The 15,111-nt window shown below is 38.9% G+C and overlaps 1 protein-coding gene across 1 annotated transcript; it reads left to right on the top strand.

The window, feature by feature from the left end:
* The first annotated feature begins 9 nt into the window (after window positions 1–9).
* On the top strand, window positions 10–12,417 carry OTOR (otoraplin). Its single transcript, XM_020984927.2, has 4 exons — window positions 10–8,046; window positions 8,405–8,544; window positions 10,470–10,580; window positions 12,030–12,417. The coding sequence occupies exons 1-4, from the start codon at window positions 7,914–7,916 to the stop codon at window positions 12,051–12,053; spliced, it is 408 nt and encodes a 135-aa protein (XP_020840586.1). The 5' UTR covers window positions 10–7,913; the 3' UTR covers window positions 12,054–12,417.
* Window positions 12,418–15,111: the final 2,694 nt, after the last annotated feature.

Genomic DNA, 15,111 nt, shown 5'->3' with positions numbered 1-15,111 from the left:
TCACGCTTATTTTGGAATGACTAATAGAAGCTTTGAAATATCATTAAAAAACTAAAAATGTATTTGAGAAAGAATATTAGTAAATAGCTAATTTTTTTCATGGTGGTAGAAAATGATCATCCTGGAGATCCTAGATAGTTAGACAGTAACTATTTCCCACCTTTTGGGAGGATAGATGAAAACAGGGTGATGACTTCGAGGTTCTTGAACCATCAAGACTGAGAGGTACCTCAGCGTGATTTGAGGAGGTTATACCTAAATAATTTGAGTATAGATTTTTTTTCAAACTTTATTTAAACCTTTAAATTTAGTATCTTTTGTTTTTCAGTTACCTTCATTTCCTATCCCACTCCATCACCGGGGAATCTTATTATTTTTAAGGCTGATATTAAAATGCCTCTAGGAAAGAAAATAAAATTTGCCTTTTAAGCTTAATCAGGTATGATTCCCACTACATTGGGCTTCAGGTACCCTCTCTGGCCACCTAGGGTACCACAGCATGCCTTGCCCTCCCTGGGCACTCTTTACCCATACCACTTTCCAGCCACACACAGCTGCCTGATTCCCTGTGAAAATCCTACTCAGGGCCAAACTCCTGTGGACAATGATAACCTACCCAAATTCATTCCCAGTCATTAACCTTACTTCCAACTGGTCATACCCACCCCATCCCAGTGATTATGAACCCACAGAGGGCAGCTGTTCAAATCCTGTTCACCTCACTGATTGCTCTCATTCCCATCACTCCCTGCTCTTCCCTTCCTCTCTGGAGTGTGCTTGGTAGGTAACAAGCTGGATTTCATCTTAATCTTTTTTCCTGTCTTATTCCCTCCATCTTGCACTCACTGAGACCTCTGGATGACACAGCTTCCCCAGCTGCCCATTGCAGCACTGATTGCACTTAGACTCATACACCCCAACTGCCTAGTCTCAGCAGGGGTTTTTGATTACTCCTTGGCCACTTCAGGCTCTGCTTCCACCAGCGGTACCCAGTATCTTCCCCTTTTCTTGACATTCAATCTATATTCATCACCAGTCAAGATTCTGGTGGCTGTTATCTACTGACTTCCAAGGCATTCTCCTCCCTCGTTGAGTTCAGTTTCTGCATCAGTTTTTCCTCCCCAACTCCTGCCTTCCTACTAGGGGACTTCACCACATATTGATATATGCCCTCCCACCCCACTGCCAACAGCTCACCTTTGCAGTTCCTCAGCTTCCTAATTTACCATGACTTACTCCACCCAACCCCAGCTACATACAGAGATAGTCATACCCTTGATCCTACCGTCACCCACAAGCATTCCATACCAATGTTCATGAATTCTAAAATTTCTGTATCTGATCATAATCTCTTTTCATCCCACCTCTCTGCTTTACAACTCCAAACCCTATTCTTGATCTTTACCATGATGTCCAAATCCCTCCAACCCTTCTTTCCCAGTGCACTAGGTATGCTCTCCTCCCTTTCCCATCTTAACCCTTGGGTGAACCAGTTCACCTCTACACTATTCTCTTCACTCAAGTCCTTTGCCCCTTTATCCCATCAATGATCTTATCCTTTCAAATTCCAGACCTGGTTTGTTCTCACATTCTGCTGAATGAAACTGGAGAAAGTCATGAAACCACATTAATTGAGTCTACCAGAGGTAGATCTGAACTGCGCCTTCCATGTAGGAAGGCAATCTTTTTACACTTCCCTAGTCCACCATTCCACTTACCACAGTGGCTTTTCTAAACTTTTTTTCTCCTTCCTCAAACATCCCCGAGTTACCTCTCCCTTTCTCAGCTGAGAACCATTCTTTATTTTTGAAAAAGTTGAGGCACTTCACAGAGAGCTCCCTCTTCTCTCTACTTTATCTCACACAACTCAAATGCCTTCTGCCACCATTTCCTTCACTCTTGTTTCACGTGAAGAGGTGACCCTTCTTGCCAACACAAACCCCTCTATATACACAAGAGCTCTCTTCTGCCTTCTCCAGCAGATTTTATCATCCCTACATCTACTACTAGTCTTTTAATCTTTTCTTGTTTACTGGCTGCTTTTCTACTGTTTGCAAACATGCCCATTTCTCTCCTTCAAAAAATCCTTTCTTGATCCATCCATCCCTGTTAGCTGTTGTGCTATGTCTCTCCTCTTTTTTGTGTCTAAACTCCTTGAGATAGTCATTGACATTAGATACTTCCACTTCCTCTCACTTTACAGTCTGGCTTCCACCCTCATCATTTAAATGATAACTGCTCTCTCTAACGTTACTAATGATCTCTTAATTGCCAAATCTGATGGCCTTTTCTCAAACCTCATTCTTCTTGACTACTCTGTAGTCTTTGACAGTCAATCAATCCCTTCTCCTTGATAATCTGTTCCTTGACACTGCTCTATCCTGTCTTTCCTCCTGCCTGTCTGTTGAATCTTCATCCAGATCACACCCACTAACCATGGGAGTCCCCCAAGGCTCTTTCCTGGGGAATGTTGTACTTCTGTATTATTTCATTTGGAGATCTTGGCTCCCATGGATTTAATTATCTTCTCTGTGCAGATGACTCTCAGATCTACTTGTCTAGCTCTAACAGCTCTCCTGGCCCCTAGTTTTGCATCTCCAACCGTCTTATAGACATCTCTAGCTGAATGTTACATAGACATCCTAAACTCAACATGCCCAAAACTGAACTGAATATCTTTGCTCCACCCCAACCCTCCCTTCTTAATTTCCCTATTACTCTTAAGGTTACTTCCATTTTCTTAGTCACACAGGCTTAAAACCTAGCTATCATCTTGGATTCTTCACTTGAACATCCCACATTCAATCTATTGCCAAATCCTGGTAATTTTTACCTTCTTAACCCCTCTCATCTATGACCCCTTTTTTTCCTTTTCTTTTCTTTTTTTCCTGAGGCAATTGGGGTTAAGTGACTTGCCCAGAGTCACACAGCTAGTGAGTGTTATGTGTCTGAGGCCAGATTTGAACTCAGGTCCTCCTGATTCTAGGACCAGTGCTCTATCCACAGTGCCACCTAGCTGCCCTTTCTTTCCTCTGACATTGCCACCAGCCTGGTCCAGGCTGTCATCATCTCACTCCTAGACTATTGCCATAGGCTGTTTGTTGGTTGGTCCCCCTCTTCCTAAGAGGTTTTCACCTCTTAGCTTCCCTAGCTTCCTATTTAAATTTCAGCTGAAGTCCCATCATCTGCAAGAGGCCTTTCCCAGTCCTTAATTTTGGTGCCTTCCCTCTGAGACTACCTTCAGTTTATTCTCTCTATCTCATTTGTACATAGTTATTTGTATGTTGTCTCTCCCATTAGACTGAGCTCACTGTCAGGTTTGCAGAGCAATTCATAAGTGTCTCATTTAGCCCCTCCAAAAAATGCTAGGAGGTAGGGACTGTTGTAATTCTCATTTTACAGATGAGGAAACAGGTTAAGTGACTTGCTCAGGGTCACACAGCCTGAATGTATCTGAGGCTAGAATTGAGTTCAGGTCTTCCTGACCAGAGGCCCTCCACTCTATGCACTGCTTCACCAAGCTATGTCTTCATATAATATTAAATATTTATTTTTGTACTTCTTTTGATAATTTTCTTTCCTATAATGAGGATTTTTTTCCTCTAAATTTAGAGGACAATACTATTCAAATGGGAACCTTTGCTTTGCCACTAGTGTTTTGTGAGTCACAGAGGGATTGCCAATTCCCATGTGAGTCCTAATAGTCTACAGCTGACTTCTGGGAGAAGTTCATTTCCCTGGGTAGGAAGTGACTAGGCTAGAGGAAAAGGCTTGGATACACATTCAGCCAAACCACCTCCTATGAAGTCCTTAGAAAATTAGGTCATTGCCATGTTTTGGTCATAAGATTTTTTCCAGGAGTAAGGTTAATGACTGGAGTTTAAGGGCAAGGAGGCGTGAAATTGGAAGTTTCTGTAAGTCTCACTATTTTTCCATTTTTAAAATCTTAGCTTTCAGGTTTTTTAAGCTGTTTACTCTGGGAACTAATAGATTATAGCCAGGCTCCTTGCCCACATTCTACCAAAGCACATCAAATGGGAAGAACACCAAGGTCGCAGACACAATTTTTTGTTGAATTTGGTCCTAGAGACTGTGGCAGACAGCATCAGGCATAGAAATTGATTCCAGGAATGTGGGAGAAAGTTGCTGTGCTTACACTTGGAGGCTATGACAGGGAATCTGGAAGCTTCAGAGGAAGGAGTGAGAAAGGCAATCTACAATGCAGGCACTATAATAAAGATGTTTCTTCAGGCCTCTGTGTCTGGCAGAGACATATCTCATTTGTCAGATTTACTTCCATATCTATGGGTAGGGGGTACCAGACTTTCTAGTCTTCTTTATAACCCAAACCAATATAATAAGTAGAGCAAAACTTTACAAAAGGATCTCTGCCTAGTCTACTGATACCCAAACTCTGGGTTCTGCTCTTTTCTTGGGTTGCTGGGGGAGCAGAGGTATGTGGGTAACCACACCTACAACAAAATCATTAGCATATTTTTCTTTTACTATTGGCCTTCAAACTTAAAAAACATTTTTTGTTAATTAAAATAGCCTTAGATATAATTTTTCTTAGTAATTCCACTGCCCACTTGTGACCTACATACTGTCATCATTTCTAAAAGTGCCTCTCGAAACAACAATCTTATATTTGCCCTCTTACGAACTTGCCTGTAAATGTTAGGCTGAGTAGGACAATTCGTACTTTCATACCTTTCCTGGCTCTGCTTCTGACTTGCTAAAATTACCATGCCTGAGTTGCCTTCTCACCCTGGAACATTCCTCTGCCCCTACAGCCTTCTTCCGTTTATGAGCTCCTCTGGAATCTCCATTTTGAGGAAGACCCCTGGGCAGCCATTCTTTATTACTCTCCTGACTCTGAACACTGACACCATTTCTCCCTCCCCTATTAGATTATATAACCCTTGAGGGCAAGGACTGTCTTGCTTAAATAGTAAGCACTTAGAAAATGCTTGTTGACTAAGGTTTCAGGATGATTTAGATCTTTGAGGACAACCAGTTGATGGAAGTAAACATTTTTCCTTCACAAAGTATGGGTAATGACTTCTGATATATTACTGTGTGAAATGGAATGCATAAAATGTAAATGTACATTGAGTTGTGGGGCACCAAAGTGGTGGAGTGGATACAGCTCTCGGCCTAGAGTTGAAGACTTGAATTCAAATCTGTGCTGAGATACTTATTAGCTGTATAATCCCAGGCAAGTCACTCAATCTCTGTTTGCCTCAGTTTTCTTCTCTGTTAAATAGGGTTGTTGTGAAAATCAAATAAGATAATAATTGTAAAGCCCTCAGCCTGGTACACAGTAATTACTATACAAATGTTAGCTATTAATAGGTGTTATTTATCCAGATACATTAAAGTTTGATTTGTGCTTTTACTACTACTTGTAGCTTAAAGAGTTGTGAAATATCATACTACCCTACTGCTTTATACAACTCCTCTGACTAGGGAAAGGTTTGAAAATATAAATATTTAAAATGCCCTAGATAGGGGCCTGCAGAATGTGCACGTGCGCGTGTGCACGTGCGCGCGCGTGTGTGTGTGTGTGTGTGTGTGTGTATGTGTGTGTGTGTGTGTATTCACACCCTTCATTTGAAACTTTGTCACCAGGGATGGAAGGAGGACAACAATGGGAAATCCAGGCTACCAGGAAAAGCATGAAGTAGATAAAGGGGAGAGGGTCATGCCTCTAGCCATGTTCCTTCCCTATAGCATGGGTATTTGGAATGCTAGCCAGCTCCAGGTCCCCAACCCCCTCCTTGTGGCCTAGGCTATTTCAAGTTGGCTTTTCAAATGCCTCCAGACATAAGGGTAAGGCCAGAGATTGGGGTATAGGGATATATCAGGTTAGGTTCCTTGACTTGTGTGTGTTATAATTGGTCACCTGGAAACCCTTGTCTTAGCCGGGCATTTGTCACATCATAGTATGGTGGAAAGAGCACAGACTTTAGAGTAAAAAGATCTGAGTTTGAAGGCTCTTGCACTTTTATGGCCATGGATAAGTCAGCTTCTCTGGACCTCAATTTCTGCTTTTGTAAAATTGGTAAAAAACATCAATCATCAAGTATTAAGCACCTACTGTATTTATGCCAAGCTTTGTGCTAAGTGCCCAGAGTACAAGAACAGACAATAAATTCCTACTTACATTCTAACAGGAGAGAGAAGTACATACACAGTAGATACTTAATTGATTGACATATACAGCATAAATATAAAATGAGTAAATATAAAAAAATTAAAGTAGCTACATACAAGGTATTTTGGGAGGAAAGGAACTAGTAGTTGGGAGGAATGAGGGAAGGTATAGTGTAGAAAGTGATTTTTGAGCTACCTTTTGAAGGAAGAGAGGGATTTTGAGGGAGGTGCAAGGTTGGGATGCATGGAAGATCAAAGGTATGGAAATGGGGTTATGGAGTGTCCTGTGGGAAGAACAGTAAGAAAAGTCCTGTTTGTTTGGATTACAGTGTGGAAAGGGAAGTAACATCCAATGAGTCTGAAAAGACAGGTCAGGCCTTGTAGGGAATCAAAAGCTTAATATAGGGGCTTGTATTTGATTCTAATGACAACAGGAAGAAAGAGACTGGGGAGGACTAAGTGGAGGAGTCACATGGTTGGATTTGAACTTAAGGAAATTATTTTGGCAGCATCGTGTAGGGAGACTTGAGGCAGAGACACCAATTGGGGGACCATTGAAATAATCTAGAAAGGAGATGACAAGGGCCTGAGCTGTGTCAGCAAAGATAAGTGATAGATGTGGGAGATGTGAAGGTAGAAATGACAAGATTGGACAGCTGATGTGGGGATAATGCTGAGGTTATCAACCTGGTGAAGAATGGTAGTGACAAAAACAGGGAAGTTTGGAAGAAGGGATGGTTTGAGGGCAAAGATGATGAGTTCAGTTTTGAACATTTTGAGTTGGAGAGGTCTCCAGGACATCGAGTTTGAAATACAATTTTACTTATTTCTCTGAGATTATTTCCAATTTATCCTGTATATATCTTTGTACATAGTTGTTTACATTTTGTCTCACCCATTAGACTGTGAGCTCCTTGACAGCAATGACTATTTTTTTTCTTTTGGCCTTTCATTGTGTCTTCAGTGCTAGTACAGTGCCTGGCTTATAATAGGTGATTAATAAATGCTTATTGGTTTGACTTGATGACCTTAATTTGTTCAGTCATTTCAGTCGTGCCCAACTCTTTATGACCCCATTTGGGAGTTTTCTTGGCAAAGTTACTGGAGTGGTTTGCCATTTGCTTCTGTAGCTCATTTTATAGATGAGGAACCGAGGCAAATAGTGCTTAAGTGACTTACCCAGGGTCATACAGCTAGGAAGTATCTGAGGCCAGATTTGAACTCATGAAGATGAGTCTTCCTGATTCCAAGGCCAGTGCTTTAGATCTACTGCACCCCCTAGCTGCTCTGATGACTTTAAAGCACGATATAAATGAGCCAATAATAAGGCTAAATATTTTTGTGTGATACATAACTGTCCTCTAATTTTATTTTAAGAAAAACAAATCCAGATGTATATTTCCAATAAATTCATTTCAGATGTGAGTAGCGGGTCTTCATACCTGAGCTGTAAAGAATTTAGAGCAAAATTGCTACTTTAATGCATGTTTTAAAAAATTCAAACATTTAATACTTTCCGTGGCCATTTAAAACTTAAAAACAAAAACAAAAACCCAAAACCCATATCTATGTAAAGAAAGGGTAGAGGAGATTATACTTTGTAAATAAGTCCACAGAGTGTAGTGTAAGCTGAGGAAGTAGTGGAATGTTAGCCTCCCATCCCATTGGTTGAGATTATTTATCCAAATGTTGGGATTTTGCATAAAAGAAAGGAGCTATTGAAGCTGGTCTGTATTTGATGGTGAGAGGTACTAGCAATGACAATGGAAAGGATCATGAAGGGAATATTTTTTCTCTTTCTTTTGAGTCTTCTAACTACTTGTGTTGTGCATGGAATTTTTATGGACAAACTTGCTACCAAGAAGCTCTGTGCTGATGAAGAGTGTGTCTGTAAGGATTATTTTGTGCCTTTCAAATTATTGCACTGTATAATTGAATGTGGATATATTTGCATAAAATCTAATTGTATTTTCTAATGAAAAATGTCCAATGTATGCTTGATTAGCATTTTTTTTCTGATCTTTTCAATAGTTTCTCTCTTCTAGGGAATATATTTTGCTAAGTTTTCTGCCAAGTGAAGTTTTTTTTTCCCTTTTAGTTATTTGTGATTTAAGTAGGATGTGTAATGCAAATTTTGACCTATATATGATATTTGTCAACTTAAGTTCAACAGTATTTTTAACGCTACTTTGTATTTCTTATAATGTAATTTATGCAATAAATGTATCCATGTCTTTTTTTCCCCCAGATACGATTTCCCTTGCTAAAGCTCAAGATGATTATAATGCCCCTGACTGTAGGTTCATTAACATTAAAAAGGGGCAGCAGATCTATGTTTATTCAAAACTAGTGAAGGAAAATGAAGCTGGAGAATTTTGGGCTGGAAGTGTAAGATGAGATTTTATTATACACAATCATGGATATGTAAGGTTGTTACTGTTTGTCTATTTTTGATGAATTTGTCTAATAATTAAAAACTACTCACTGTTATTTTAAACTATACTAATAATAGGGTAAATGTCAATGTAGAGTACTATCAAGAAGATTTCACAGAATGTAAAACTATTTTTTGGATTGTATATTCATTACTATTCCATATAAAAAGCATAGACAAATACAGAGCCAAACCCAATGTGGATCTATCCAAAACTAGAGACAGAATGGATAAGGTAACGTTTGTCTAGGGCAGAACGTTGAGAGAATGGTGTAATGAGTTACAATTCTTACAATTTTTATACTACCTGCATTTTTAATGCTAGATAACTCTGTCCCCTCTAGTTTGTAGATATTTATTTTGTGATAAATCAAGCTGCATGTTTTACCAGTGAATGCTCTCAGTCTGATGGATGGTAATCCCTAGGGAATGAGTTTTCAAACCTTTTCTGGCACACACAAATGTCTTCTCCCAGCTCGGGGTCTAGATGATATTTTGTCAAGGAAGAATAAAGTTTTATATGTATGCTATATGTAGGTATGAATATTAGTTGTCAATATGGAAAATTAACCCCATCCTCTTGGTTTTGACTTTATTTCAAAAAAGGTTGAGAAAGTTTTCTAGGCAATTTCTAGGCAATCTCTGGATTGGTCCAGTCATCGAGGTGACTTCCTAATAGTATTTAGTTTCCGTACTAGTATATCTTTAGAATCAACTTGAATCACAGATTCATTCAGTTTGAAGGATCCCAGAGACCATAATAATAAGAACTGGCATCTAGCAGTATAAAGTTTGCAAGGTACTTTGCATCCATTATCTCCTCTGTGAATCATACAACCTTGTGAGATAGTTACGAGCAGTATTATTATGGCCATTTTACAGAAGAGGAAACTGAGGCTCAGAGAGGTTGTGCCTTACCAGATTCATGCAACTAGTAAGAAACAGAATGGGAATTGATACAAGGACTTCCCAACCCAGAATACAGCATGCTTTCTGTGATTCCCTGATTACTCTCAATTTGACCTATGAGGGAACAAAAATATCCCTGTGCCATATAACCAAATAAATGGTCATCTAACTTCTTTCTTGGATACCTCCAGCGAGGGGGACTATCTTCTAGGACAGCCCATTTTACTTTGGGGTAACTCTAATAGTCAGAAAGTTTTCCCCTAAAATCCTGAATTGTCTCCCTGAACCCACTGCTTCTAGTTTTGCTCTTGAGCAGAACATAAGACCAATCCTTCTTGCAGAGGATGGTCCTGCAAACATCTGAAGATAGCTCTCATGTTCCCCCAAAGGATACTCCTCTCCAGGTTAACCATCTTTGATGTGATGGGCTTGCTGCCCGCTACAGTATACCATCTACTACTAGTTGAAAATTTTTTTCAAAACAGTAGAAAATCTTTGTGAACAGATTCTCCAAAGAGGCTGTATCCAGACAAAAGTGAAAACGAATGTTTTGAACCAAGCCTTTGGAGACAATTGTCCTTTTCTGTCAAGCCAAATACTATTGCTGTAGTCTACTTTAACAACAGATTCCAAAATATTGATTTACTTTGAAGCATCTAGGATCTAAGAGCCTTTTAAATGGAAAGAAGTCAAGTTAATTAATGTTAAAGGGAAAAGTCCTGTAGTTTTAGCCAATAGATCTTGTTAATCATTCTAATTGTGTGACTTTTATAGACAGAGGGCTACATGCTGCTACAATTCATGCATGCTACTTTGGGGAAATCTATCATTAGCCTTAGGGCTCTAGATAAACTCCAGTTGCCCTCCTCAGCTTTGCTCACACTGCATCTGCCCATAAGGGAATGAATTGATTGAAATGTAGATACAAATAGAACCAGTGTGTCTAATAGTTACTGTCCTCAATATTCAGGTATATGGTGAGCATTATGAGGAAGAAATGGGAATTGTAGGATATTTTCCCAGCAATTTGGTCAAAGAGCAACATGTCTACCAAGAGGCAACCAAAGAAATTCCTACAACGGTAAGCAACTTTCAAAAATACTTGTAATCCTATGAAAATATGGTCACAGTAATGGCACAGGTAGCCTTAGATCATTTTATTATCTCTTCTTAATTAATATTGTTTGGTCAAAAATGTATATACTTTACCATATATACATATGTACGTGTTCAAAGATACACACAGGCCTATACATACAACATGTATTTGTGTACGCCTGTATACACATGTACATATGTACATACATGTATTGGTCCGGACCTGTGATTTCATTAATGTAAAAGAGAGCTTGGTATAGTGTTTAGGGTGCTGGACCTGGAGTCAGGAAGATTTTGAGTCAGATTGAAGCCAATTCCTAGCTCCGCCACTTCTTAATTCTGTCTCCCAGGGCAATTCGTGGCATTTCTCAAGGTCTCAGTTTCCTTATCTGTAAAATGAGGGAGTTGTACTAAATGAACTCCGAGGTGTTATGAAGATGTAGATGGGTTGCCAATCTACTTCTGTGGAGAGTTTCCATACCTAGAATTCCCTACACTAATAAAATCACAAGTCTAGATAAAAAAGGATAGCTTGCTGATTCCATGAAAAAGCCACAAATAGCATTACATAAACCATGTGTTCTGAAACAGGTCCAGTAGTAGGATTTGTTTATTTATGTGGATGGTGAAGGAAAAAGAAGTGATTAACCCACATACTGTATTTGAGAAAATTAAAGTATTTTGAAACCATCTGTGAATGCCTTATTTTGAGTTAGACAGACTCTGCTTTATATATGAAATTACAGCTGTATCCCTTCCAGGGTCCCAGAGCCCAATAACCCAGTGGCAGGAATAAAAAATCCTTTTCATTAACTCAGCAAGGTTGTTGTTTGGACAGGGGAAAGTCATTCTGCTGGCAGAGGCTGGAAATGGGCTTCCCAGGAGGGAGCCTACTGCTTGCTGGGCAGAGCAACTCAAGACCATTTTCTAATAATTCCAAGATTGCCTCTCACCTGTTGTTTACTTTTGGTGTCTTAGATCTGTGAAATAGATAAGAAGGAAGGAAACAGGCATTTATTACGTGCTTACTGTGTGCAAGAAGTATGCTAACTGCTGTACGAATATTATTTCATTAGATCCTCACAACAACCCTGGGAGATAGGTGTTCTTTTTACAGCGAGGAAATCTGAGGCAAACAGAGGTTAAGTGCCTTGCCTAAGGTCACATAGCTAGGGAGTGTGTGAGGTTAGATTTGAACTCAGGTCTTCTTGACTCCTGGCCCACTGTATCACCTAATACTTATTAGAGAGGCTAAAATTTGTTTGAAAACTTTTATTATTGAATGGGAGAGGGATCTGTGATGCTTTAGATTTGGAATCGGGGACCAGGGTTCCAATCCTGACATGATTCCTTTTGGTCTAACAAACTTATAAAGAGCTTATTTTTTATTTTATTTTTTAACTGAGTTAAAGTTTTACTATTTCTTTTTCAGGATATTGACTTCTTCTGTGAATAGGAATTTACAGATATTGAAATTTCTGATGAAAACCTTGGATATTTAAAATACATCCATAGCCTCCTCAAACTAATCCAAATCCCCACAGCCAACCCAAAGAATCTTCCCTTTCTTATAAATTAGTGAAAATGTTTGTAAATTTGTAGTTATTTCTAAGTCCAGATCACTCTTCCTGGCTCTGTCCCCAACTCTTGTCGACTTCTGTGCTTGGATGGATCTGAATTTTTGTTTTTCTGTTTGTAAAATAATAGTCTCTGCTCAGCTCTTTCAGAGGGCCACATGGGAGGATGAACAAGACATTACCTACATGGGGCTTTCAGCTCTCAGATGGACAGCATATTACAGCTTCTCCCTATTTTTTTAAAGGTGCTAAGGGATTGAAATCAAAGAGAATGATTAACAGTTACCCTTTGGACTACAAACTATTTCTACAAATTAATTTTATTTGAATTGTCCTGTCTTTTAAACTGCTGTGTTTTTCCCTCCTAACTTTTAAGTCCTTTTTAAAAAAGTGAGACCTTTAGGCATTTTATAGTTGTATTTTATGACTGGATGTCTTAATTTGGGGGAGAGTGCTTTATATAACAAGTTACAGCGTATAAATTCTAACTTACTATTAGTCTTATTTCACATAGCTCAGAGCCTTTCATGTACTCTCTATTCAAGCCAGCCTGGACTACTAGGTATTCTGTCTCTCTTCTGCCTTCCCCTATTCCTGGAACATATTCCCTCATCTCTGACTGTTGAAATCCTTTTCTTCCAGCAAGACAAGGTTCAGATGCCTGCTTCTTCCATCATCCCATCCCTTATAGCTGAAGTATTTTCTCTCCCTTCAAAATTCCCTACAGTATTTTATCTCTTACTCTTTTTATCCTACTTATTTGGATATGTGTCATATACTCCTCCCTCTTTAGACTGTAAGCTCTTTGAGAGCAGGAACTATGTTTCTTTTTCCTTTGTGTCCACAGCATCTAGTCCAGGGCTTCTTAGAACATTGATTGGGCTTAACATATTCTGTTACCATCTCTGCCTGTTGAATTGAATTGAATTATTGAATAAATACCTTGCATATTGAGCTTCTTTTCACCAGCTTTTCCACTTTTTTTTACCTTGTGTATAGCCTTGTATTCTGAAGTAATTTGATTTGCATGAAATTTCCCTTCCATGTATGAATACCTTTAGTCATAAAATGATGCATCAGAAATCCTCAGTGGTGCTATTAAGAGGACACACATCTTTCCATATTGAATTTTTAAGTTGTTTTCATTGACTTGTAGCACAAATATAACTTTTGAAAAATATAGTTGTGATTTAATTGTTTATTTACATGTAATTAAAAATATCTGTGTTCCTTTTTAAAAATCTATAGTTTCTGTGCTTTTGAAGCAGTTTTTTAAACCTTTGAATATGAAAAAGTTAATAAAAGTTTTAATATAATACATAGTTCTTTGTGGTTTTCAAAGGATCGTTTCTACAACAATTTTCTGAGGAGTATGGTGCAAATATTATTATGCCCATTTCACAGATGAGAAAACGGAGTCACTGCATATCAGGAAATCAGTATGTCTCAGAAGCAGGATTTGACACCAAGTCTCTGGGCTCCAAGTCCAGGACTCTTTCCTTTCTGAGTTCTGCCTTTCTGGCCTTACTCAAGTTTAATTTTAATTTAGTTATGTTTTCTGCTTATCTATGTTCTACAAGTAACAGAGAATATTTTGTCCATGCTGCTATGTATATTTTATTAGATAACTTTTTCTAGTGTTATCACTGCTTTTCTAGGTGTTAAGGCACTGCCACAATTTTTCTGGTCTCTAAAGCGTGCCTCGGTAGATAAGATGATTTTTAGTGATGCCCTTGGATACTATCAAGGCCCTAAAAAAAGGGCAAACCATTAGAAGTTTGTTTTTAGCATTCTGTCTCTCTCCCTCCTGTTCTAAGTTTTGGTACCCTTCTCTCTCAACCCCTTAAATACTCAGTATCTTTAGGTGGCTCCCCAAATGCCCGAAGTCTGCCTTCTCTCCCTGCCATTCGCCCCCCATCCTTCCTTTGAAACTGTCTCATATTTCAAAATTAGCCCTTTCTTCCTTTCCCCCATTCAATTCCCAATCAAAATTCTCATTTCCTCTGTGTGGCTATCACCTGTTATTAAATTCTTATTAAAGCAATCAGCTTTCTAGTGTGAATGACTAGTAAGTTTAACCCTATCAGCATATTTGCACTTTAAAAGAGGAAATTGTTATCCAGAGAATATCTAATGAGAGGAATGGGGGTGGCAGAAATTATTTCTAAGCAGAAAATGTTACTTGGTTATTAAAACAACTTCCTACTCTTCTGTTCCTCTCTCTCCCTGCCCCCAAACCCTAAAATTTGTCTTGAAAGAAGCTGAGCATGAAGAACACTGAGGTGTCAGCAGCTTTGCTGCCCACCTTTAGTCTAAAGGAGTCCTGCACCACAATGAACAGTCAGTCTGTAAGCATTTATTAAAAACTTATTTACAAGTCAGGCTACAAAGTTACAAAAGAAAGACATATGCACCATCCCTGCTCTGGAGGATTTCACATTCTAATGGGATAGACAATATGCAAACAACTATGCGTATGCAAGATACATATTGAAAAGATGGATGGTAATTTCAGAGGGAAGGCACCAGAAGGGAGGAACAGGAAAGCCTAGAATTCCTAGTTAACTCTAGTCCTGATCTTTGCATCCGCTTTCCAAGACTGTGCATTATCATATATCAGGAGGCCTTGACAGGCCTTGACTAAAACATTGGGTTTTTCAATTCCTGTGTCTGTTTGAACTCTGTTGCCTTGGCAACAGCACAGTGTAATGCTTAGAGAATACCACCTATTGAAACAAAGGCCAAGACTTCAATTCCACTTTGTAGATTACCCAAGTGTTGCATCTTGTAGGACCGATGACAGAAACTTGATTAAATGCCATTAGAAAGAAAAAGCCCCAACATTATGTCTTGTGTCATGTGAGATAGCCAGTTCAATTCAATTCAACCATAAGCCCTTACTATGTGTCCAAGATTATTGTAAATGCTGTCTAAGGA

The sequence above is a fragment of the Phascolarctos cinereus genome, unplaced genomic scaffold (genome assembly GCF_003287225.1).
Source record: "Phascolarctos cinereus isolate Bilbo 61053 unplaced genomic scaffold, phaCin_HiC Scaffold_2;HRSCAF=192, whole genome shotgun sequence".
NCBI classification, from domain to species: domain Eukaryota; kingdom Metazoa; phylum Chordata; class Mammalia; order Diprotodontia; family Phascolarctidae; genus Phascolarctos; species Phascolarctos cinereus.
This window is presented reverse-complemented; position numbering and strand designations above follow the sequence as displayed.